This window comes from Notolabrus celidotus, unplaced genomic scaffold (genome assembly GCF_009762535.1).
Source record: "Notolabrus celidotus isolate fNotCel1 unplaced genomic scaffold, fNotCel1.pri scaffold_313_arrow_ctg1, whole genome shotgun sequence".
Taxonomy (NCBI): Eukaryota; Metazoa; Chordata; class Actinopteri; order Labriformes; family Labridae; genus Notolabrus; species Notolabrus celidotus.
In genome coordinates, this window is record NW_023260147.1 from 11,812 (window position 1) to 38,876 (window position 27,065).

A 27,065-nucleotide genomic window follows, 5' to 3' on the forward strand; every position below is an offset into this window, starting at 1 on the left:
TTCAAAATCAACCATGTGTGCTTTCCATTTTCTTCCAGGTGACTCCGACCTGTGCTTCGACGCCAGACCTGGTGAGTGTGTTTACATGTGCTTGTAGGGAAGTGGTTTTATATCATACAATGCCGTCATAACAGAACGATGAGCTGACATTTTTTCTTTTTATGATTATCTCTCAGCACGGCTCCTCTAAATCCACACCACAGAAGAAGAGAGGCTCCCTTCCAAGGTACAGAGAAGCCTGGATCACACACCAGCCAACAGAAACTATGGATACAGAGACATAGCTTAACATTTAAGTGAAATAAACATATTCCTTAAAGGTGACATATCATGCAAAATCAACTTTTTAATGGTTCTCTACCTGAAAAAAATCCATTCTGCCCCTGTTCTGATTTCTCCACCTTTCTGTAAATGTGTGAAACGAGTCGTTTCAGACTTCCATGTTTTTGTTACGTCACAACAATATCCGGTCTGTAACAGGAAGTCAGAGCTCGGAGCTTGTTCAGCCCATAGACTGTATAAAATACAACTCAACCCCTCCTCCGTTTTTCATTACCTGCACACATGTGTGCTAACAAGGAGCTTAGGAGGGAGGCATGCTAGTTGTAGGCTGTCTTAATAAACACAAAGGTCGGTTTGACTCCCCACGTCTGCAGATTTGAAGATCTAGTGGATGATTTTTATTTTCCATGGAAAAGTGCTAGCACTAGTTAGCATAGCTACATGCTGTAGCTGTAGCTGTAGCTGTAGCTGTGTACCAAGACATACGTCTACATACTGACAAATAAAACAACAAGAAACACAGAATCTGTGACCAATCCTTCAGAAAGGTCCCGCTGCCTTTCTGGTAGAGGTCGGTTTTACTCCCCACGTCTGCAGATTTGAAGATCTAGTGGATGGCTTTTATTTATCAGGGAGAAGTGCTAGCGCTAGTTAGCATAGCCACATAGCTACATGTTCGTAGCTGTGTACCAAGACACACGTCGACATACTGATAAATAAAACAACAAGAAACACTAAATCTGTGACCAATCCTTCAGAAAGGTCCTGCTGCAGACGCCTCTCCTTCAGGATCAGATTCTGGATCAGATTCAGAGGGTTGAAGTAATGTGATCTCTGAGCAGCCGTGTATATTCAGCCAACATGTAAACATTAGATCAACGTGCTGGACAGCCGAGGCACATCCACTTCCTGAGGGGGCGTGGTCAGAGAGAAAACAGAGTGTTCTGAGGAGGGCTGAAGAAGAGGGGTTCTTCAGGCAGACCAAAATCTGATTTCAAAGTGTTTTTTTAGCATAAACTTTAAAGACATGTTTTGGGGACCTCTTAGACCAATATATATATTGATGAAAAAAGCGTGATATGTCACCTTTAAAATGTCTGCTGCCTGTTTCTGCTGCATTAAAGCAAAAATTCTTGAACATTTCCAGGAGTAAAAGTGTGGAGAAGGTGATGGAGCACGTGATGGAGCATCACTATGACTTCGACCTCACTTACATCACAGAGAGGATCATCTCTGTCTTCTTCCTGCCGGACCTGGAGGAGCAGCGGTACCGCAGAAACCTACAGGAGGTTGCCTCCATGCTGAAGTCCAAGCACCAAGACAAATTCTTGGTAAGTCAGAGATACTTTCTTAAACCTAGTTTCACTCTCTGTAAATATTCTTTGCCCTGTTTTTTTTTCAGTTTGTGGTTGAAAACAGATTTGTGTCAACTTGGTCTGTCTTTGCTTTTACCAGCTGTTGAATTTATCAGAGAAGAGACACGACATCACCAGACTTAACCCAAAGGTACAAGGGTTCAGAACTCAAATCTCTCTCCCTCAGGTTACCAAAAATAACTTATCTCATTGTCTTTTAATGCATTTGAACCATTACTTGATACACCTTTCCTCTCCTGCGGTTTAGGTGCAGGACTTTGGCTGGCCTGATCTTCACGCCCCGCCCCTGGACAGAATCTGTGCTGTGTGTAAAGCCATGGAGACCTGGCTGACTACTGACCCCCTCAATGTGGTGGTTCTCCACTGCAAGGTCAGTGCCACAGCCACATGAATGCTCATGTGCTTTCTTTGTTGTTGAAAAATGAACAGCAGAGAAAAGAGAGAGCAGTAAAGTTGTTTTATAGTCACTGTGATCTGTGTTCTCACAGGGAAACAAAGGGAAGACGGGGGTCATCGTGGCTGCCTACATGCACTACAGCAAGATATCAGCTGGGTAATCTGCTTCCCTTTTGATGGAACAAGGCGCCCAGCATGTGTGAAGATCAGTGATTTAGTGCAAATCTACAGCTACCATCAAAGCTATAATTCAATCAAGTAGAAAGAGATCTGTGCTTCATGAATTACCAGCATACATCACCAGAGTCATACACTTCTCTTGTGCTGAAAGCAGAACAGCCTAACCATTACTCTGAACACAGAGTATCTTGATTATTTTAACCACAGTTATACTTTTCCAGCATCAAGGTCAAAGCCACGGTGATAGATAGATCACTCTGGCCTGTATAAGGCTGGATTTTCTATTATTTTTTATTATAAGTGTCGTGTATTCCTACACTGTAAGAAAAAATGAGTTAGTTCAACTATTCAATTTGTAACCTGGCTGCCTTAAATTGTTAAGTTCAGCAAGCCAAGAAATGTATGTTGTTTCCACTTTTGTCTTAGTTGATTAAATTTAGTTGTATTAGTCTGGGTGACAAAGACAGAACTGATAAATTAGTTCTATCAACTTCATACTTTAAAGCTGGGGTTGGTAATCAGATTTAGATCCACTTTTTGTCATACTGGTTAAAATGATCTTTATGTTCTGATGGTAATCAATACATAATGTGTTCCTAAAAAAGAGTGAAAAAAAAGCTGCTATCTACAGCCGGAGTAAACCTGAGAAAACACCAACCAATCACCGTTTTTTGGCTCCCCAAATTTTAAACCAATCAAATCCCACCCAGCCGTTCTGCCCTCCTCCTGCGCGTACATTTCCCCAAGTCCCCGTCTCCTGCCTCTACTTCCCCTGACTCTATTGACTGCCCCTCTCGCTCGTCCTCGGGCCTGTCCCCTCTGACCTGATGAGGTGCTTTGCTTAGGACTGTAGTCCGGATCAGAGTCTAAAAAGCTCTCACCAACAAGCAGAATAATTAATGACGTTCAGTAAGTCCTACAGAAAATATAGATTTATTGTAGCGTCAGTCCGGACGCTGTAGTGATGACGAGCCGATTGGTGAACACGTTGATCTTTAATAACCGGTCACTGTCGGCCGTGATCACACCAACCAACAAAGCAACAATCAGTGTTTGAATGAATGAAGAACTTCTCCTCTTGTCTCTCCTCTCTCCCGCTCACACTCTCTACACCTCTCCTGATGCCTTCACTGACCGTCAACACTGTAGGGATTAAAAACATCTCCACTGAACAGGTTTAACAAACAGTAGAGCTGTTACAGTATTATATATGTGTTATAACTTTTCTCCTGATATCGTGTCACCAGTACAACTGGATAATGCTAGCATGACAGTTGTGAGTGCTAACAGCAGCCATGTTTGTTTGTGTTTTTAACTTTCACTATGAGAATGTTTTGGTGAGGACCGGTTTTGAATCAGTCACCATCATATGGTCGAGAATCAGCGGCGCTCGTGCATGTGAGCGGGGGGGGGGGCGTCATTTTGGAGGAGCTCTGAGGGAGGAGGGGAGGGGTTAGACGGAGTCATGAGGAAAAGCTACGTTCAAATTCATGCTAGTTTTCCGAGACTACCAACCCTAGCTTTAAGGTTAATCAACAAGCCTTTTTAGTGACACCAATAAGCAATTCTAAGTTTTACAAACCTAAATCTGAGTAGAAACAACATGAAAAAACAAATTAGATCAAGATTCAAAGATTCAAAGGTTTTTATTGTCAATTTTCACTGTATATACGAGACATACAGGAAAAACGAGATGCTGTTTCTCTCTTCCAGCTTTTAAATATCTCAAATTTAAATATAAAATACAATAAAATATAATAAAATACAGTTTTATAAAAACAGCCTCTGTACACAGTGCAGGTAGTGCAGTGACAGTTTAAAAATGGACAATGAAAATGAAAATAGATGACAGAGTAAATGATATTAAGGTGCAGACAGTATTCAAGATAATATGCAAATAATAATGTGCAAAAAGCAGCTGAGGTAGAGTCCTTGTATGTAGTGTGTGTGTGTGTGTGTGTGTGTGTGTGTGTGTGTGTGTGTGTGTGTGTGTGTGTGTGTGTGTGAGAGAGAGAGAGAGAGAGAGAGAGAGAAACTTGAGTTGCAAAAACATGAAAATGTAACTTGCCTGAACTAAGCATCTTGTTGGATCAATTTATAATTAATACTTCTGCAAACATGTCTAAAATGTTAACTCAACAAAGTGTTTTGTTGAATCAACTTCTCTTTTTAAGGAAGCCAGGTCACTTTTTTCCTGACTTGTTCATCTTACTTTAACATTACCTTCATTAAAAAAACAAGAACTTGTAATTTCTTAAAACAACCTAAAACTCAATTTCAAAAAATACTACATCAAAATAATTTCTCAACATGGGACAACATTCAAAATACTTTATTCAATGTCAAAACTGACAATAGGTTTTTTGTATGAATTTGACTTGTCATCAGAATGTTATCATGAAGAATGGATTAATATGCCTTATATTCAATATTGATCTAGAAGTAAACACTTAGCTTACACTAACACTGTAAGCAGAATAACAGAAGAGTGCTCTCACTATATAAGAACTATGTCAGTATAAAAACAGAAACTAAGGAGTAAAAAAGTCTACAAATATCACACATTGAACATTTCTCTTCTGGTAAACACTTAGCTTCTGCCCTGCATGCAGAGAAGTATTCAAACATTGATCCAATCAGAGTGTCTCTTGCAGCACATGGCATTGTAAAGGTTGGTCACACCAGTGACTATAAGGGGTTTCCTGTGCATTTGTGCAGGGGCCATACTTACATCTACTTGTATCAACAAGGAGATCTATGTTACCTGAACTACTCCGGTTGGACTGATTAGTTGGACACTATTTTACTTGATATGTCAAGTAAAACTGACATTTAAGTTGAACTGACTTCAGAAAGTGAGCTGAGGTAACTGAAACCTCAAATCCCTTTTTTACAGAGTAATCATTTGGTTAGAGTTTAAGTTCACATATTTAAGCATCTTGTTTTGTCCAAATAACAGGCCTTCACACAAATATATCTAAGAAACTAATACTGAAACATGCAAATGTTAAAGCTGATTGGTAGTCACAGAGTAAACATCTGTTCAGAGAGAGGGACCTTAAATGTCAAGTCTTAGTCTTTAGACGAATATGTCCTTATAGTTTTAGTCACATTTTAGTCTTTTCAGCCCTTTATTGTCTTAGTCTAGTTTTAGTTGACAAAAACTCAAACTTGTCTAACATTATAGTCTAGTTTTAGTCAGATATTAATCTTTGATTTTTGCCAAATCATTTTCTCTCTGTAAAATAATTCATGTAGTGGATCAGATATCAGTATCAGGGTTATACCAAGTGTTCAAATAGTCAATATTTCACTCTTTTAACACTTTTGTGTAATATCTTAAGTTTAATGATTGAGCCTCTCACTGCTAAAAAGTAAAAATGAATGTTTTGATTCTCTTGATTCAAATAAAAATGCCATAAACACAATATAAGGACTGTATTGCACATTTACAACAGTCCCTGAATGCACCTGCAGTGACAGAGGCACTGGACAGACAGTCAGTTCATGGCACTCTGAAATGCATCTGCATCTTTCAACAAGGAGTTGATCCAAACTTCCTAATTGTGTCTGGTGTTTCACCAAACTGGATTAAATCAAGCTGTAGACGCCGAGCTTTTTACAGTAATGGCGGCAACAACATCAAACATCAAATATTAAAACAGACGTCCCCCCCGGTTGTGTCTTTGTCACTAACGCACACCCGGGGGTAAAAATCCTCAATGAAGATGAGACAGATGCATGGAGGTGAGGAGAGCTGGTTCATAAAGCACACCTGCTGCAGGTAGAGACCAAGCTAACACTGAGCCCCTCAGCGACGAAATTAACACTAGTGTGCAGTCATGATAGCGCCCGACTCATAACCAATCAGAGGACGTAGGAGGGGCCGCCCCTTAACCAATCAGGACAGAGGATTGGAGATTAGCTCTGATTGGTCCGTCATAAAGGGAACGAGGGGAATAATAACACTGCTTTGTACATAGGCATTGGAGAATGCAGAGATTTTGCAATAGTCTCAAATTACTCCACTTACCGATGAGTACCGATGGGTATTATCACCTTTTCTCCAAACCATGCAGAAAAAAAAGGAACATTGTTTTTACACCATTCCTACCAACAGCAGCTTTAGAGATCAGGATGATACCCAGGCTTTTTTTGGCATTATTTCTATTACTTTTAAATGATGATCTAATATTTTAATTAGGGATGTCAAATGATGTATTTTTCAATAGCAATTAATTGCATGATTGTCCATAGTTAACTAATGATTAATCCCAAATAAATCACAAGTTTGTGTTTATCTTAATGGTACCTTGAAGTAAGGTTGTTCAAGTTTCTAATTCTCTTCTCAACATAGGATTGGATACATTGTTTTTTATGTTAAATTGAATATTTTATTTGTAAAATCTTTGTTGTTACTAATGCCCTTGTGAATCTGTCCACAGAGCGGACCAGGCTCTCACCACTTTGGCCATGAGGAAGTTCTGTGAAGACAAAGTCTCCTCTTCCCTACAGCCCTCTCAGAACAGGTACAACACCACAGAGGTCTTTGTATTTCCTCCTCTGCTTTATATTACTTCTGGTGCTGCTGCTCTCATCATATATGTTCCTCACCTCTCCTCTTCAGGTACATCTACTACTTCGGCGGTTTACTGTCAGGCACCATCAAAATGAACAGCAGCCCTTTGTTCCTCCACCAGATCCTCATTCCATCATTACCAAACTTTCAGGCTGGAGGAGGTCAGTTTCACACAGAATATATCAATCTTAATTAAGAGCTAGAGAGATAGATCTTTATTTATCCTTAATAAGGAGATTTGTTGCCACTGTCTGTACAGGAATACATGAATAAACACAATAAACAATAAACATCCACCCAGCCTCACAGCAAGGATGCACCTCATCCCACATATAAACACACCGGACACATATAAACACACAGGACACATATAAACACACAGGACACATATAAACACACAGGACACATATAAACACACAGGACACATATAAACACACAGGACACATATAAACACACCGGACACATATAAACACACAGGACACATATAAACACACCGGACACATATAAACACACAGGACACATATAAACACACCGGACACACATAAACACACAGGACACATATAAACACACCGGACACATATAAACACACAGGACACATATAAACACACAGGACACATATAAACACATATAAACACACCGGACACATATGAACACACAGGACACATAAACACACAGGACACATATAAACACACAGGACACATATAAACACACAGGACACATATAAACACACAGGACACATATAAACACACAGGACACATATAAACACACAGGACACATATAAACACACCGGACACATATAAACACACAGGACACATATAAACACACCGGACACACATAAACACACAGGACACATATAAACACACCGGACACATATAAACACACAGGACACATATAAACACACAGGACACATATAAACACATATAAACACACCGGACACATATGAACACACAGGACACATAAACACACAGGACACATATAAACACACAGGACACATATAAACACACAGGACACATATAAACACACAGGACACATATAAACACATATAAACATACCGGACACATATGAACACACCGGACACATATGAACACACCGGACACATATGAACACACAGGACACATAAACACACAGGACACATATAAACACATATAAACACACCGGACACATATAAACACATATAAACACACCGGACACATATAAACACTCCGGACACATATGAACACACAGGACACATAAACACACAGGACACATATAAACACATATAAACACACCGGACACATATAAACACATATAAACACACCGGACACATATAAACACTCCGGACACATATGAACACACAGGACACATAAACACACAGGACACATATAAACACACCGGACACATAAACACACCGGACACATATGAACACACTGGACAAATATAAACACACCGGACACATATAAACACACCGGACACATATGAACACACAGGACACATAAACACACAGGACACATATAAACACATATAAACACACTGGACACATGTAAACACATATAAACACACCGGACACATATGAACACATATAAACACACCGGACACATATAAACACACTGGACACATGTAAACACATATAAACACACCGGACACATATAAACACACCGGACACATATAAACACATATAAACACACCGGACACATATAAACACATATAAACACATATAAACACACCGGACACATATGAACACATATAAACACACCGGACACATATAAACACACTGGACACATGTAAACACATATAAACACACCGGACACATATAAACACACCGGACACATATAAACACATATAAACACACCGGACACATATAAACACATATAAACACATATAAACACACCGGACACATATGAACACACCTGACACATATGAACACACCGGACACAAAAGCTAGCAGTTTTTATGGTGAACTTTGCTTTGAAAAGCTGAAGTAATGCTCTCATTATATGAGCTCCTTTTTCACAGTAAATCTCAGAATCAGAATCAGAAAGAACTTTAATCACAATGTATCTCAAGAATACAAAGAATTTGACTCCGGTATTTTTGCGTACTCCCTGTACAAACATAAATAGACAGACACTAAAAATCAAGAACTAATAAAAAAGATATAATATATATATGCATATATATAAATATATAAGTACAAAAGGCACGAGTGCAATAAAAAGAAACAATAGACAAACATGATAACGTGCAATAGTGCAAGGATGAAGGTGGCTCTGTCCATGAAGGTAGCTGGTTTATGACACAGTGTTAAGTGTTCATCAGTGTGACGGCCTGGGGAAAGAAACTGTTCCTGTGTCTGGATGTTTTTGCTCATCAACCTCTTTCTATTTCTTCAGGGTTTTACCCTTTCCTGAAAATCTACCAGTCTCTGCAGTTGGTCTACACCTCGGGCGTCTAGTGAGTACAAAAACATCACACGAGCAGATGCCTTCTTTTCTCCTCAGATGCCTTCTTTTCTCCTCAGATGCCTTTTTTTTCTCCTCTGTCTAACAGACAGATGTTGTTTATACAGAACACAATCTGTGTTTAGGTGTAGGCTGATATTTGCTTATGTTAAGGTTAATGTTGTTTACCACTGTTTTACCCAATGGAGACATGTTTGGACAGGTTTTATGTACGTTTTGAGCCCGTGTGCTGTTGTGCTTTTTTTCTTACTTCTGTGAATGTGTATGTCCAGTGATCCCCAGAGCTCCAGAGCGAGGAAGCTGTGTGTGACTATGGAGCCAGCACTGCTTTTAAAGGGGGACATTATGGTAAGAAATAACTCATCCTAAGCTGTAAGCCACTAATTAAAACCTTTTTTTTTTAATTAAATCTTATCCATTTTCATACTTCAAGTATGTCACTGAAATAACTTCAATGCCTTGTTTTTTTTTCACCCAAATCCTGCTGTCAAAGGCTTCCTTTCCCGTTACTAGTCTGCTGGCTTTGATACACTTTTGAGCCATTGCCTTTGAAAAGTGGTAGATTATTTTTAAACCACTTAAGCTACAAATCCTCTGTGGACTATGAAAATGCTCACTTGATTATTTTCTTGCGCTTGTCTTGCATGTCTCTATGAGACGGTTAAAAGGCTTCAGAGCCCTTAGAGGCCTAGACAGAAATATATGAAAGACATCCAATTCAACTTCACAGAACCCTTCAACAAAGCATATGACGATTTCATTTTTTTGTGCCTCTCGACTAATATGTCAACATTTTGAGACATTCCTTGTGTTTGTACATCACTCTGTATTACCTCTCTTCCTCCACCAGGTTAAATGCTACCACCGGCGGAGTCGAGCAGCAGAGAGGGAGGTGGTGTTCAGAGTCCAGTACCACACCTGCACTGTTCATGGAGCCCAGCTGTGGTTTGGCAAGACTGAGCTAGACATGGCGTGCACAGGTATCAAAAGCAGAGGCAGTTTAGTTCTCAGGAAATGTATGGACTCAAGAAGAATGAGCAGTTTTCTGTACTTAAGTAATAACTACTCACTCAACTCAACTCAAACTTTATTTATAGAGAACGTTTAAAACAGCCGGGGTCGACCAAAGTGCTGTACAGATCAAAAACAGCACAAATGGCAAACATAGCATACAATGCAATACTAAAATATGTATAGAGTGCAAATTTATAATAAAATAAGATAGAATAAAATAAATTAAAATGTAATTAAGATTATGCCAGATGTCCACTCAACCTTGATTAAAACCCAGGGAGAAGAGGTGAGTCTTTAGAGAGGATTTAAAAATCTTGATTGATCCTGCAGAGCGGATCTGTTGGGGCAGGTTGTTCCAGAGCCGAGGAGCAGCCTCCACAAAGGTTCGATCACCTCTGGTTTTAAGCCTGGTTTTGGGAGTGACCAATAGCAACTGACCAGATGATCTCAGTGTCCTGGTTGGCAGGGACATGATACTGAAGAAGCTTGGTCAGGTACTGGGGGGCTAGGCCATTAAGAGCTTTAAAAACAAACAATAACATTTTTAAATCTATTCTGAAAACCAACCAGGAGCCAGTGCAGTGAAGCCAGTGAGGAGACAGGCAGCAGCATTTTGTACCAGCTGCAGGCGGTGCAATAGTGAGTGGTCCAGGCCAAAATATAGTGAGTTACTAATCCAGTCGAGTGTTAATAAAAGCATGGATTACAGTCTCAAGATCTCTCTGTGGCAGGTTCCCCTTTACCTTTGAGAAGAGACTATAACAATCAATCAATCAATCCTTATTTATATAGCGCCAAATCACAACAAACGTTATCTCAGGACTCTTTTACAAACATAGGAGGTCTAGACCACTCTATGTCAAATTATGAACAGAGACCCAACTTCAAAACAGGGTAAGACTCAGTCTGACCCCACCTTAATCCATCATGAGCATTGCACATCGCAGTATTTAGCTAGTTACAGTGGAGAGGACAAACTTCCTTTAACAGGCAGAAACCTCCAGCAGGACCAGACTCATGTTAGACAGCCATCATGCCTCGACCGAGTTGGGTCTGGAAAGACAGATAGAGGGGAGTAAGAGAGAGAGGCGCTGGAGTCCAGAACGTTTGAGCAGGAGGTCGTCTACGGCAGCTCAGAGGGATCTACGAGACAAGGGAGCTCAGGGACTCCAGAAAGGTCTATGGTTAGTAACTTTAATGGGACAGGCAGAGTTAAAGTAAGTGATGAAGGGGTTGGGGGGAAGGGGGTGAGCTAGGATCCCAGTGTGTCAGTGCACCAGTTCCCCTGGCAGTCTAGGCCTATAGCAGCATAACAAAAGCTGGTCCAAGCCTAACAAAGAGATGTAGAGTGAAGAGTCAGACTATATAAGTGCTTTACTGCATTTAAACTTTTATAGATTAAAGCACGTGTACAAATGGAACCCCTCTGCTGTATATTTCTAGTTTTTCTATTGTTACCATAACTGTATTATTCAAGACCCACTCATCTCTCAGACTGTTCTGGTGTTTGTGTGTATTTTGAGGCAGATACCGAACGACAGTGTCACTAAAGATGAAACAGTGCATGGCTAAGTAAGCAGTAGTCTCATGACAATTGCTCAGAGTGCTTTGAGCTGATGCATGCATATAACATTTAGTAAGATTATTATGCACATCCATGAATGAAAGTAGAAAGGAAATCATTTTTAGTTTTTCCTCAGTGGCTTTGGTTCATTTCTCAGATCAGAATTGAAATTCTCAAAACTACTTGTTCAATCTTCACATCATTGCGTCACTTGTGCACATCAAAAAAGCAGTTTCTCATTTCTTCTTTGAACAAGTTGCAAATGCTTTGGCACATCCATGCAAATGGTTATGTACAATTCTCTGCTGTTTCCTACGTTATCAAGTGCTCATGTCATAAGATAAGATAAGATAAGATAAGATAGTCCTTTACTCGTCCCACAAGGGGGAAATTCAAGTGTCACAGTAACAAAGTAGACAGTGCAAAAGAAATATATAAAGCAAACAAGAGCCTATAAAGCAACAATTATTAAAAAGTAAAATTAAAGAGGTAAAACATAAGCATATCTTACACACATATATATATATATATAGATATACACTATATTACCAAAAGTATTCGCTCACCCATCCAAATGATCAGAATCAGGTGTCCTAATCACTTGGCCTGGCCACAGGGGTATAAAATCAAGCACCTAGGCATGCAGACTGTTTTTACAAACACTTGTGAAAGAATGGGCCGCTCCCAGGAGCTCAGTGAATTCCAGCGTGGAACTGTCATAGGATGCCACCTGTGCAACAAATCCAGTCGTGAAATTTCCTCATTCCTAAATATTCCACAGTCAACTGTCAGCTTTATTATAAGAAAATGGAAGAGTTTGGGAACAACAGCAACTCAGCCACGAAGTGGTAGGCCATGTAAACTGACGGAGAGGGGTCAGCGGATGCTGAGGCGCATAGTGCAAAGAGGTCGCCGACTTTCTGCACAGTCAGTTGCTACAGAGCTCCAAACTTCATGTGGCCTTCAGATTAGCCCAAGTACAGTACGCAGAGAGCTTCATGGAATGGGTTTCCATGGCCGAGCAGCTGCATCCAAGCCATACATCACCAAGTGCAATGCAAAGCATCGGATGCAGTGGTGTAAAGCACGCCGCCACTGGACCATAGAGCAGTGGAGACGCGTTCTCTGGAGTGATGAATCGCACTTTTTCCATCTGGCAATCTGATGGACGAGTCTGGGTTTGGAGGTTGCCAGGAGAACGGTACATTTCGGACTGCATTGTGCCAAGTGTGAAATTTGGTGGAGGAGGAATTATGGTGTGGGGTTGTTTTTCAGGAGCTGGGCTTGGCCCCTTAGTTCCAGTGAAAGGAACTTTGAATGCCTCAGGATACCAAACCATTTTGGACAATTCCATTCTCCCAACCTTGTGGGAACAGTTTGGAGCGGGCCCCTTCCTCTTCCAACATGACTGTGCACCAGTGCACACAGCAAGGTCCATAAAGACGTGGATGACAGAGTCTGGTGTGGATGAACTTGACTGGCCTGCACAGAGTCCTGACCTGAACCCGATAGAACACCTTTGGGATGAATTAGAGCGGAGACTGAGAGCCAGGCCTTCTCGACCAACATCAGTGTGTGACCTCACCAATGAGCTTTTGGAAGAATGGTCAAAAATTCCTATAAACACACTCCTCAACCTTGTGGACAGCCTTCCCAGAAGAGTTGAAGCTGTAATAGCTGCAAAAGGTGGACCGACATCATATTGAACCCTATGGGTTAGGAATGGGAAGGCACTTAAGTTCATATGTGAGTCAAGGCAGGTGAGCGAATACTTTTGGTAATATAGTGTATATATATATATATATTATTGGTTATAGAGTCTTTTTCTTCTTCTTCTTCATCCATCCATCCATCCATTATCTTGACCGCTTATCCCGTTAGGGGTCACGGGGGGCTGGAGCCTATCCCAGCTGGCTTCGGGCGGAAGGCAGGGTACACCCTGGACAGGTCGCCAACCTATCACAGGGCTAACACAGAGAGACAGACAACCATTCATGCACACACTCACACCTACGGGGCAATTTTAGAGTGATCAATCAACCTGAGCATGTTTTTTGGATTGTGGGAGGAAGCCGGAGAACCCGGAGAGAACCCACGCATGCACGGGGAGAACACTTCTTCTTCATGTTGATCAAAATGTATTATAATGGGTCTCTGTTGAATAGTCTCACCCTCCACAACATTTAGACATTAGTTCATCACATAAGTCTTCACATGCAGAATGGTTGAACATGTCAGAATATGTCAGTTATATTTTGGAACATTTCCATCAGACTTATTTTTCTAAATCTGTCCTGAATTGGTAAATTGCTCACAGCTGAATCTTGACTTTCTGTAAAGAAGGGAAATGTGTAAAGCTTTAGATCAACCAGTTTTCTGAAATAGCTCAAAGGTGCATCTCATGAACCATCAACTGGCAAGTATATATATAGCTGGAGCACAAGTCAAGTCAATTCAACTTTATTTATATAGCACATTTAAAAACAACCAGTGTTGGCCAAAGTGCTTTACAAGATAAAAAGTACAAAGTACATGTAAGAGTAAGAGAGAGAGGTGATAGTGATGAGACGAGTTGTAGAAGCTGTTGCTGCTGGAGTCCAGAAAGTCTGCAGCAGGAGGACGTCTACGGCAGCTCAGAGGGACCTAGGAGACAAGGGAGCTCAGGGACTCCAGAAAGGTCTATGGTTAGTAACTTTAATGGGACAGGCAGAGTTAAAGTAAGTGATGAAGGGGTTGGGGGGAAGGGGGTGAGCTAGGATCCCAGTGTGTCAGTGTGCCAGTTCCCCCGACAGTCTAAGCCTATAGCAGCATAACAAAAGCTGTTCCAAGCCTGATCCAGCTCTAACTATAAGCTTTATCAACAAGGAAAGTTTTAAGCCTACTCTTAAAAGTGGAGAGGGTGTCTGCCTCCCGGACCCTGACCGGTAGATGATTCCAAAGGAGAGGGGCCTGATAACTGAAGGTTCTACCTCCCATACTACTTTTAGAGACTTTAGGTACAACTAGCAAGCCTGCATGTTGGGAGCGTAGAGTTCTAGAGGGGTAATAGGGCACTATGAGCTCTTTAAGATACGAGGGTGTCTGATTTTTAAGAGCTTTGTAGGTTAAAAGAAGGATTTTAAATTCTAGAAATGTACCAAAGCGACTGAGAAAAGCTGTAGAAGTGTTCTGCTCTGTTCCCATTAAAAAGAGGGACAGCATCTTTATTTTAGTATCTTTATTTATTCACTTTGGTGTTTCTACTTCACAGATCACTCTTATTTGTCTTTGGGTTTTTTTTATCTCTTCAGTTATAGTCTGGATATTTCTGTCATTGCCTTCATGCTCGTCTTTTTGTAGATGACAGGTTCCCTCCTGATGCTACAGTCGAATTTATCTTCTCCAACGGGCCAGAAAAAATGAAAGGTGATTTTTACCAGCTATCTGTCTGTCACTGCATCATTTGGTGCATTTAGTACACTTAGTATCTTTTTCTTTTTTACATTTCCTGTACTTCTTATCAAAATATCTTCCTTTGTAGGGGGAGAATACCGCAAAAATGATGCCTCCATCAAAGTGGACTTCAACACGTCAGACCCTGTGGTCAGGTGGGATTCTTATGAGAACTTCAACCTTCATCATCAAGACAGCATGGAAAGTAAGCCATGTACTAACACACACACACGCACATATAAAAATAATTGAACACTGACAGTGTAAAATCAAATGTCACTCTTCAAACTCCCTTCCAGATATCTGTCACACAAGGGGCCCTCTGGACGGCAGCTTGTATGCCCAGGTGAGGAAGCGTCGTGGGCCCGGCTCCACTGCCTCAACAGCATCGATCAATGGATGCCTCACAAGCAGCCCAACAGTCAAACCTCAGCCTCCAAGCCCGCCCCAGCCTCTCGCCTACACCCCTGACTCTCAACGCTCCTCAATCCGCTCTGATTTCCTGGAAGACACTAAAGGCTGCCCAGAAAGGGAGAACATTAAATCTCCTTCAGGGAAAGCAGAAGGGGAAGACGGAGCAAAGGAGAAAACAAGAGGGAAAGAAAGAGACAGAGAGACTGCGATTTTGGATGATGGAGATCCATCAAGTCCTGGGGGAGTGAGGAAGGAGCATTTCTGCTGTGGCCGAGTAGGTGCAAAGTGTGGCGATGTTGGATGGGAGAGGGAAAGAGATCCCTGCCTCTCTAATGGTCATTGTCTCGGCCGCTGCAACAGCATTAAAAAACACCCAAAAAGCCAAACTCTGCCGGCCTTACCGTCCAAATCCATGTCCATGCCTCCTCATTCAACACACATGGAACTCTGCCATCGACATAGCTCACATCCTTTACCAGAGTTACCATGGGAACGCCCGCCTCCACCCCCACCCCCACCACTGCCCTGCTTCCACAGGCCCTGCTACCCATACTCTAGCCCTGAACACGCCCACCCACATAGCCACACCCTCCCAGCCTCAAACAGACTCTGCACTGGGGACGAGTGTCACCTCTTCCATTATCCCACCCACAGCCCAGCCTCCCATCTCTCCCATCAATCACTGCCCTCCAGCCCCTACAGGGAAATGTTCTTTGGCTCTCCAACACTGTCCTCTGGTTGTTCCTGTCGGGACTGCTCCATCAGGAGAGAGCACCAATCAGCTCCGGTTAGAACATTCCACCCACTGCATCTGGACCAGTTAGAAAACCCTCACTGGTCCAAAGGAGCAGGGGTACAACCGACCAGAGAGGCGCCCCCACTGTGGGAAAGCGAGAATCCATGGGAATTGGGGAGAGAGGTGGAAGTCTGGCACTGCAAATCTGCCATTCCGGCATTTCGTGTCTGCCACTCCCCTTTGGATCAAGGTCAGAACCCAGAGCAGCCTAGATTTGCCACCAGTCCCCACCAAGGCTACCCCAGCCCCCAGTCTCTGGTGGATGTGCGGGATGGAACCAGCAGTGGGTACCACACTCCTTCACAACCCCGCCACTCCTGCCCCTGCTCTTCTTATCAGTCATCCCCAGCAGAAAGCCACGAGAGCCGTGGTTATGTATCAGGGTACCACTCTGAATCAGCCTCACCTCTGCCTGCTAGCAGCCCTTCTCCTGGGAGAGGCAGGCTGCCCGAGACCCCCACTGGATCTAAAGACCAGCAGCAAACTGAACACCTTAAAGGTGAGTGGTGGATACTGTAAGGATTAGTTCCTACAAAGAAAAAGCATTTTAGTTACTTCTTATGTCACTTGTTTTACATTTCTTTGTATACCTTCATCTGACCTAGTTAATCTCGCCTCTTTAAGTAGAACAAGGCAAGGCTGATGTGGAAGATGATATGTCCCAGGGTTCAGAAAGTAAATCAGACTCCACCAATGGCCAGTCAAGCACCACTGGAATGGACTCTGACCATGACTACACAGTCATTGGTAGCAGCAGTCCAACACACACAGAAGACAGGTTGGTGTAACTTTGAATTTTGACAACCACTAAATGGAAATGAAATCATACTCACTTTATTTTTGCCTTTTTCAAAGTGTAACTGCTGATAGCCCTCCTCAGAGCCAAGAACACTCCAAACATTTGGAGTCCAGCTCAAATGGTGGCCAATCTATGACACCACTCCCAAGAGAAACACAAAGCCAGAACTCCAATGTATCCTTAAACTCCACACAACCATCAAGTGAGAGAGGTTCAAGTTCTGATGGAAAGCTTGGAGAAGCCAAGATCCAAGGAAGTGCAGAAGGAACCAACCAAGTGCACACTTCAAGTTATGCCGCTGTCTTCATCACTCCAGTCCAAGTGCAACTGAATGGCTCTTTACTTCCAAGTGATACCCCGTCTGACAGCAGCAGCAGCAGAGTTGTATCCATGAACCCATCAGCCAGCTCTAGCCCTTCCACCACTTCTCCAAATTCTCCTATTGGCTCCCCAGACCCCATGTCATCTCCTCAGCGCTCCACATCGGCTTCAGACGTAGCGGGACAAAGGCTGACACCGGACAGAGACAGCTCAACAGACACCAAACCACCATCACCAGTGCCTGATGGATATCACACACCAACCTTCCCCATGGCGTCATATTACTACCCACTGCTGAACGTCCCTCATGTACCGTACACTGGGTACACTGCGGTTACCATCCCAGCCATCCAGCCCCCACTCCCTGAGAAAAAACGGCTTTCAAACACAGCAGGAGCCCTTAATGGACACAACTCTCTACTCCGAGTGTCCTCTGCTCCATCCCCGACACACCATGTTAGTTTCTCCCAAGCTGTAGGGGAGCAGAGACGGGGGTCTGCACAATTCAGCTGCAGGGATGACTCGGACAACAGGGTCAATGCCAAATTTGTGCAGGACAGCTCGAAATACTGGTACAAGCCAGGCATCTCCAGAGACCAAGGTGAGCGGATTAATGAAGCATGAGGAAGGATGTGCAACGTTGTTATTCATCATTATTCATTTACCCAAACAGCAGCTTAACCTCAGACATGTAACCTTTCTGTGCAATTTCTATTTGTCACTACAGCACCCTAATTCTACTGTGTCTTATCTTTGTAGCGATAGCTGTTTTGAAGGATAAAGAGCCAGGAACCTTCCTCATCAGAGATAGCAACTCTTTCCAGGGGGCGTATGGTCTCGCTCTTAAGGTGGCAACCCCGCCTCCCAATGCCAACATCATTGGAATCAAAGGTATCCATTATAAATGTGTTACTAATAGGAATGAGCTAGCTTCCAATGGGCCTTAAGCATAATTTAAAATACACAATGACTGAATGTATAATTCAGTTGCTTTAATTCCAGGGTACTGTTCTGCTGTCTGACATTGTTTCTTTAAGCTTTGTGAGGTTCTTGACTGAGGGATAAGACCTAGAAGTATCTAAGACGCAATCATGAAAGGAGATGCCAGTTTCTCTACACCAGGCATGTCCAAAGTACGGCCCGGGGGCCAAACATGGCCCAAGGTCCATTTATTTATGGCCCCAAGCTTCCATCTTAAAATGTGTTATTTATAAAGAAAGGTACTTTATTAAGAAATTCTATTTTTTCACTCATGCTATTTTTTGGACATGCTACACATACAGTTTTTTTTACATACAATACATACAAATGCACACACATGTTTAGGGAGAGATGTCAGAGTGAGGAGTTGGGGGTACGGTGCCTTGCTCAGGTGCACCTCAGCAGTGCCCAGGCAAGTGAACCAGCACTTCTCCAGCCACCAGTCCACTTGCCAAACGTCGTCCATGCTGGGACTCGATCCGGCAACCCTTTGGTTCCCATGCCAAGTCCCTATGGACTGAGCTACATACTATGGTTGTCACACACTATGGGGTTGGTTGTCACACACTATGGGGTTGGTTGTCACACACTATAGGGTTGGTTGTCACACACTATGGGGTTGGTTGTCACACACTATGGGGTTGGTAGTCACACACTATGGGGTTGGTTGTCACACACTATGGGGTTGGTTGTCACACACTATGGGGTTGGTAGTCACACACTGGGGTTGGTTGTTACACACTATGGGGTTGGTTGTTACACACTATGGGGTTGGTTGTCACACACTATGGGGTTGGTTGTCACACACTATGGGGTTGGTTGTCACACACTATGGGGTTGGTTGTTACAGACTACAGGGTTGGTTGTCACACACTATTGGGTTGGTTGTCACACACTATGGGGTTGGTTGTCACACACTATGGGGTTGGTTGTTACAGACTACAGGGTTGGTTGTCACACACTACAGGGTTGGTTGTCACACACTATTGGGTTGGTTGTCACACAGTACGTGGATGGTTGTCACAATGGTATTTCAATGTGAAAAATCTTTTTAAAAAGGCAAGAAGGCAGAACTAAATTTGAAAGTGATAGACAAGTGATAGGCCTACATAACTTAATGCATTTTAACATACAATGAGGAACATGAACAGGAAACACATCTTTAGGCCAGCCTAGATAACAACATAAAGAACAAAACAAATAGGCTGAACAATAATGGCCGACTCAACTAGGCTACATGCAGTCACTGTCTGAGTTACAGTGATGGAACATGTAGGGTCTGCACACTCCAACTCATTTCACCATGCATGATTTTGCCAACATAGGGGTTGGTTGTTTCATGTGACGACCAACCCCAAAGAGAATGTGACGACCAACCCCAACTGGAATTTTTTTAACAACCATCTAACAACTACTTAGCTAGCTAATAAAAATCTAAACTATAGCTTTCCCCTCACACTTTGTAAGGGTAACACTTGTTTTGTTATAAAGCCATCGTTTAAAAGCCTAGAAGAAAAATACTGAGGAGCTGAATATTTACAATTTGACATGAAAAACACAAAAAGTCCTCTCACCTCAAGTTCAGCTGTCTTACTCCAGAGAAGACTATGTAGGTGAGCTCTGATCCTAATTCTGGAAATGTCCATACCCCAATTTGAGAGACAGCGCCCTCTGGTGGTGAGATATAACAAGTGTGCCAACCAACCCCGTTCTCCCCTACTTGTATTAAATTTGAGTTATGAGCTAAACAGGCTTGTTTTTTGAGTAACCCTCATTATAACTCGTATGCCTTACTGTGTATCACTTACATTTTTTAAAGTGGCACTTACAGAGTAAAACAAATTAAAACCATGAGTTTTTAATTATTTTTGATGGACCAAATGAAAGATGATGTTTTGACAGGTTCATGATAATTAGGATCCTATATCTTCTGTATTTCCATCTGTAAATTATCATAGAATATGCTCTGCAGCAAGAAAGTCTGTCATGTTTTTCATCCTCACCTCTCTCTCCTCCTCCTCCCCTCCTCCTCTCCCAGGGGACCCTCTGGAACAGCTGGTGAGACACTTCCTCATCGAGACAGGGCCACGGGGAGTGAAGATCAAGGGCTGTCAGAACGAGTCCTACTTTGGTCAGTTATGTGAGAGACAACTGCCACAATGTATTTCATATATACAGCTATGTGCAAGTAACTGAGACTGATTGTGACTTTGAGATGTTTTTTCTCATTGATCTTGTGATCAAATTCCTTTTTTTTCTTTCTGTTTTTGTCTCAGGAAGTCTATCTGCCCTGGTGTACCAGCATTCAATCACTCCCATCTCTCTGCCATGTGCCCTGCATATCCCAGAAAAAGGTAAAATCTATACCAATACTTTAAGATGTCATAATTCTGGTTCCTAAATGTAGATTTCAAGATAAAGTATATTCATCATAAGACAAAAATGAAACACTAATAAACTCACTGATAAACATAACTTACATGACTGATGATAATGCTGTTTCAGATCTAGTTGGGGAGCTTCAAGCGGTGCAGAGCACAACAAACACCAGCACAGCAGCTGACCTCCTCAAACAAGGAGCAGGTATTATACAAGCCGGTCTGTCATGACACCACCTTCCATATAGGACCTTTATAAATGCAGATAAATAGCTGCAGTTCTTGCCTTTGACCAGCAGGTGCTGCACATGCCTCATACAGACCTGATCAAAATCTTAAGACCAGTTGAAAAATTGCTAGAATTTGCATTTTGCACATTTGGGTCTTAATGAGGTTTTAAGTAGAGCTACAATATGCAAAAGCAAGAAGGGGGAGTGAGACAAAAAGCACTTTGAAAAAGTAATTTATTGAAAACAACAATTAAACTGAAATAGGCTGTTTATCAGCTGATCAAAAGTTTAGACCACAGGCTATAAAAGCCAAAATCTGCTCCAAAAAAATCGCTCAAAAAATAACAAAAAACTCTCCAAACCAGAACAAAACATGTTCTCAGTAGGACTCAGTAATGAGGAGTTCCACCGTTCTTGTTAATCACTTCAAAAATTCGTTTGGGCATGCTTGATGCGAGTGTTTCCAGGAGGCTAGTGGGAACATTGCTCTAAGTGGTGAAGAAGGCTTCACGAAGGGCATCAACTGTCTGGAACTGATGGCCATTTTTATAAACTTCCCTTGCCATCCATCCCCAAATGTTCTCTATGAGATTTAAATCAGGGGAACATGCAGGATGGTCCAAAAGAGTGATGTTATTCTCCCTGAAGAAGTCCTTCGTCAAGTGAGCATTGTGAACTGCAGCGTTGTCCTGTTGAAAAACCCAGCTGTTACCACACAGACGAGGGCCCTCAGTCATGAGGGATGCCCGCTGCAACATCTGCACGTAACCAGCCGCCGTTTGACGACCCTGCACCACCTGAAGCTCCAGTGTTCCACTGAATGAAAAAGCACCCCAGATCATGATGGACCCCCCTCCACTGTGCCGGGTAGAAAACATCTCTGGTGGGATCTCCTTGTCATGCCAGTAACGTTGGAAGCCATCAGGACCGTCAAGGTTACATTTTTTCTCATCAGAGAATAAAACTTTTTTCCACCTTTCAGTGTCCCATGTTTGATGCTCCCTGGCAAAGTCTAAACGGGCAGTTTTGTGGCGTTGAAGGAGACGAGGTCTTTGAACTCGTTTCTTGTTTTTGAAACCCTTTTCCAGCAGATGTCGTCTGATGGTTACTGCGCTGCAGTCGGCACCAGTAAGGGCCTTAATTTGGGTCGAGGACCGCCCTGTGTCTTGACGGACAGCCAATAGGATCCTCCGGCTCAGCGCTGGTGTAATTTTTTTGGGTCTACCACTTGACTTTTTTGTTCCATAATGCTCAGGATCTTTCAAACAATTTAGAATGACTGTCTTACTGCGTCCAACCTCAGCAGGAATGGCACGCTGCGAGAGGCCTTACTTATGCAGCTCGACAATCCGACCACGTTCAAAAAGAGAAAGCTTCTTAGCTTTAGCCATCAGGAGGGCATGACAGTGTGAATGCCTGACAGGAAATGAAAATTTGGAGCAGATTTTGGCTTTTATAGCCTGTGGTCTTAAACTTTTGATCAGCTGATAAACAGCCTATTTCAGTTTAATTGTTGTTTTCAATAAATTACTTTTTCAAAGTGCTTTTTGTCTCACTCCCCCTTCTTGCTTTTGCATATTGTAGCTCTACTTAAAACCTCATTAAAGGTGACATATCATGCAAAATTGACTTTTTAATGGTTCTTTACCTGAAATATGTTTCCCTGGCATGTCTACAAACCCCCTGAGAATGAAAAAAATCCATTCTGCCCCTGTTCTGATTTCTCCACCTTTCTGTAAATGTGTGTGAAACGAGCCGTTTCAGACTTCCGTGTTTTTGTTACGTAACAGCAATATCCGGTCTGTCACGGAGTCAGAGCTCGGAGCTTGTTCAGCCCATAGACTGTATAAAATAATACTGAATCCCTCCCCGTTTTTCATTACCTGCACACATGTGTGCTAACAAGGAGCTTAGGAGGGAGGCATGCTAGTTGTAGGCTGTCTTAATAAACACAAAGGTCGGTTTGACTCCCCACGGCTGCAGATTTGAAGATCTAGTGGATGATTTTTATTTATCATGGATAAGTGCTAGCGCTAGTGAGCATAGCTACATAGCTACATGTCGTAGCTGTAGCTGTGTACCAAGACACACGTCTACATACTGACAAATAAAACAACAAGAAACACTAAATCTGTGACCAATCCTTGAGAAAGGTCCTTCTGCAGGCGCCTCTCCGTCAGGATCAGATTCTGGATCAGATTCAGAGGGTTGAAGTAACGTGATCTCCGAGCAGCCGTGTATATTCAGCCAACATGTAAACATTAGATCAACGTGCTGGACAGCCGAGGCACATCCACTTCCTGAGGGGGCGTGGTCAGAGAGAAAACAGAGTGTTCTGAGGAGGGCTGAAGAAGAGGGCTTTTCAGGCAGACCAAAATCTGATTTCAAAGTGTTTTTTTGAGCATAAACTTTAATGACATGTTTTGGGGACCTCTTAGACCAATATATATTGATGAAAAAAGCGTGATATGTCACCTTTAAGATCCAAATGTGCAAAATGCAAATTCTAGCAATTTTTCAACTGGTCTTAAGATTTTGATCAGGTCTGTATTTCAAAGCACTGACCCAGAACACCACACGTTAAGTTTGTTATCTAAATTTCTTATCTCTTTCATTAACAAGCTTGCAACGTGCTTTACCTGAACTCCGTGGAAACCGAGTCATTGACTGGGCCTGAGGCGGTTTCCAAGGCAACCAAGTGTACTTTGGCTTTGAGTCCACGTCCATTGGCAACAGTGGTCCACTTCAAGGTGTCGGCTCAGGGCATCACTTTAACAGACAGCAAGAGAAGGTACTGAAAACTGTTTTTAAGTACAGTGAGTGGATGTACTTTTCCAAACTGTGTTCCCAAAGCTAATGCTAGTGATTCATATTGTTTTGTGTTTATACAGGTTATTTTTCAGGAGACACTACCCAATCAGCAGTGTGACTTTCAGCAGTCTAGACCCCCAAGACCAGAGGTGAGTCCTTATACCTTATAAAGACATTTACAGTGTGCTTTTCATGCTTGTACATGTTTAGTAATAGACCTATCTGAGTCTTAGCTGCTGCTACTGCTGCACCAACACGTCTGTTTTGACTTATATTATGCAAATATAAGTTCTCTGTGATTTGCTTGCCTGCTTTCTTTTTTACATTGAGAGGCAAAGGAAGAGAGCAAGTCAGTGCATCTCTATGTCTGTGTTATTCATGTTTTCCTATGTTTTGTCTCTGTGTCTCTATTTTTGCACCCATGCTTCAGGTGGACTAATTCTGATTGCACTTCAAGCAAGTAAGTGCTTGCTTTATTGTGTTCTATTTACTAAGCAAGTGGAATTATTTGGCTATTTTGCATGGCAATTAAACATAATGAGTCCTCTTACTAAAAATTTCAAAAGACTGTTTCTCTTTTTTTGTACAAAGAACATTTTAATATTCATTTTTCATTTTCAATTCAATTCAATTTGCTTTATTGGCATGAACAAAGACATGTTATTGCCAAAGCACATACATTACATATTCATTACATATATATTAATTACATATTTTATATGCATTAATGAACGATTACCCATACAGCATATCTCAATGTCCTCACTTGATGCGGTATGCTCATAAAACCTTCACCTAAAATCAGATATTATGGGATGGTGCGTCTCTCAGGCTGTGACAGACAGGCACATATTTAGCAGCCAGAGAAGCTGCTGACCCTTCCCCCAGGAGAACTGACAGTTTCTCTTCTGGGGTTAATTTTCTATGTCTTCCTTTCCCATAGGAAAAGAAATTTAGAGAGGAGATCTCAAAAGTGTTTCATTCATGTCTCCTAGACAACAATGAGATCTGTTTGAAAGCAAAATGAGACTATAGCTTATGTCTCCTGTTTCTCATTCTTGCCTCCAGAAAAAAAAGTTGTAAAAAGTCTCAGCTTAGTCTCCCTTTCAGTTCAAAAGGAGATCTGGTCACAATCTGAAATGATTCTCAGGTATTTCTCAAGTGTTGTGACTCCTTTTGAGCTCAGGTGGAGAAATCAGGGAGCTCTCTCAATTGTCTCAATCTAACCTCATCCATTTGTTTTTGTCAGACTCAGTTTTTGGGTCTCAAGTTGAGCTCAGATGGAGCAAAGAAAGAGCCTGAGCTCATCTTTTCATCAACATTCATAGTGCCCTGCAAAATTAACATTTCAATGTAATTGTCCACAAACTTACAATTCTCATTAAAACATTTGAACCACTTCAAGATCAGATATTTAGATGTGAAATGATCTCTTCTTTGACTTCACAGTCTGGTCCTTCCTTTACAAGTCTGTTTGGAACAAAACAACTTCACAAAGATTTAGTGGATTTGAGAGAAATTGCAAAAGATAGAGATTTCATACAACAGGTATGACAGACCATTTATTTAAAATATGGGCCGCAAAAGGGCTGACCAGATTTATCCAGATTATTACAATTAAAGGATTGGACTCTTTTGGGCACTGGTGGCCTAGCTGTCTAAGAGCCCCACATACAGAGGGTACAGTCCTCGTCACAGGGGTCGCTAGCTTGATTCCCGGCCAGTCGATGTCTTCCCCCGCTAACTACTCCCCACATTTCCTGTCTCTCTTCAGCTGTCCTGTCAAATAAAGGCAAAAAGGCCAAAAATATGTTTTAAAAAAGAGAGGAAAATGAGCCATTAATGAGATCTCTCAAATAAGACTCATGTCATGGTCTCAACTATTTCTCCTAGTGAATTTTAGGAGAAACAATTTGAAACATGAATGAGGCTGAAGTGAGAATCTCAATTTTGTCTCTGGAGACTTAGAAGAGAAAGCCTTGAGCAGTGAAATGTTCCTCTGGGAATTGACTTCTCTCCTGTCCTTTTCTGCTGCAGGATGTTTGGCTTTGTGGCAAGGCGAACGGGCAGCGCCACAGAGAACGTGTGCCACCTGTTTGCAGAGATGGACCCCGAGCAGCCAGCTGTGGCCATTGTTAACTTTATAAACAAAGTCATGCTGGGACCACAGCTACACAGATGAGACAGAACAGAGACTCTGGGTCTGGAAGAGATATTAATGTGAATCTGGTTAATTTTTAGATGGAGTGTGTGTGTATTTGTGCAGGTGGCACCACTGTGCTTCGGCTGTATGACTGTTTTTATGAGTCCACTCTGCCAGATCTCTGCTCTGAGGGGCAAAGTATTGTCAGTTTACAGAGCTTCAAGCCAAAACACTGGCCTCACTTTTTCTACCTTTGCCAAATGAGATTAAAAGAAGAGATTTTGGTTGTTTTGTTTGGGGTTTTTCTTTTTTTAACAGTTCACACAATGTACAACAAGCTTCACCAGCTGCGTGACTCACAATCCATTCACAGCATTCACAGCACTGTTATTGGTGATAAAAGTTATGTTAAAATCTAATGCTATCAGAAAGAGTTCAGATGGTCTTTAACAATGTGACAGACTGTCAGAGTCAAGTTTGAAGGTGTGAGGTGGTATGATTGTACACAACACGTCTGTATACAATTCCATACATAGCTTTTTTCTTATGCAATGTTAAAGGTGACATATCACGCTTTTTTCATCAATATATATTGGTCTAAGAGGTCCCCAAAACATGTCTTTAAAGTTTATGCTCAAAAAAACACTTTGAAATCAGATTTTGGTCTGCCTGAAAATCCCTCTTCTTCAGTCCTCCTCAGAACACTCGGTTTTCTCTCTGACCACGCCCCCTCAGGAAGTGGATGTGCCTCGGCTCTCCAGCACGTTGATCTAATCTTTACATGTTGGCTGAATATATACGGCTGCTCAGAGATCACGTTACTTCAACCCTCTGAATCGGATCCAGAATCTGATCCTGACGGAGAGGCGCCTGCAGCAGGACCTTTCTGAAGGATTGGTCACAGATTTAGTGTTTCTTGTTGTTTTATTTA

The 27,065-nt window shown here is 42.1% G+C and overlaps 1 protein-coding gene across 2 annotated transcripts; it reads left to right on the forward strand.

The window, feature by feature from the left end:
• LOC117809633 (tensin-2-like) lies at positions 1–26,424 on the forward strand. 2 transcript variants are annotated; one of them, XM_034679076.1, is made up of 24 exons: positions 1–71; positions 177–226; positions 1,430–1,613; positions 1,738–1,788; positions 1,906–2,028; positions 2,147–2,211; positions 6,680–6,763; positions 6,862–6,974; positions 9,183–9,243; positions 9,524–9,599; positions 10,102–10,231; positions 15,169–15,234; positions 15,350–15,466; positions 15,561–16,970; positions 17,096–17,249; positions 17,327–18,192; positions 18,351–18,482; positions 20,611–20,703; positions 20,849–20,926; positions 21,078–21,155; positions 23,803–23,971; positions 24,072–24,140; positions 24,422–24,451; positions 26,029–26,424. In XM_034679076.1, the coding sequence occupies exons 3-24, from the start codon at positions 1,452–1,454 to the stop codon at positions 26,171–26,173; spliced, it is 4,272 nt and encodes a 1,423-aa protein (XP_034534967.1). In that variant the 5' UTR covers positions 1–71; positions 177–226; positions 1,430–1,451; the 3' UTR covers positions 26,174–26,424. The 2 variants fall into 2 exon arrangements, with proteins under 2 accessions (XP_034534967.1, XP_034534968.1); XM_034679077.1 differs by having other exon boundaries at positions 17,099–17,249.
• Positions 26,425–27,065: the final 641 nt, after the last annotated feature.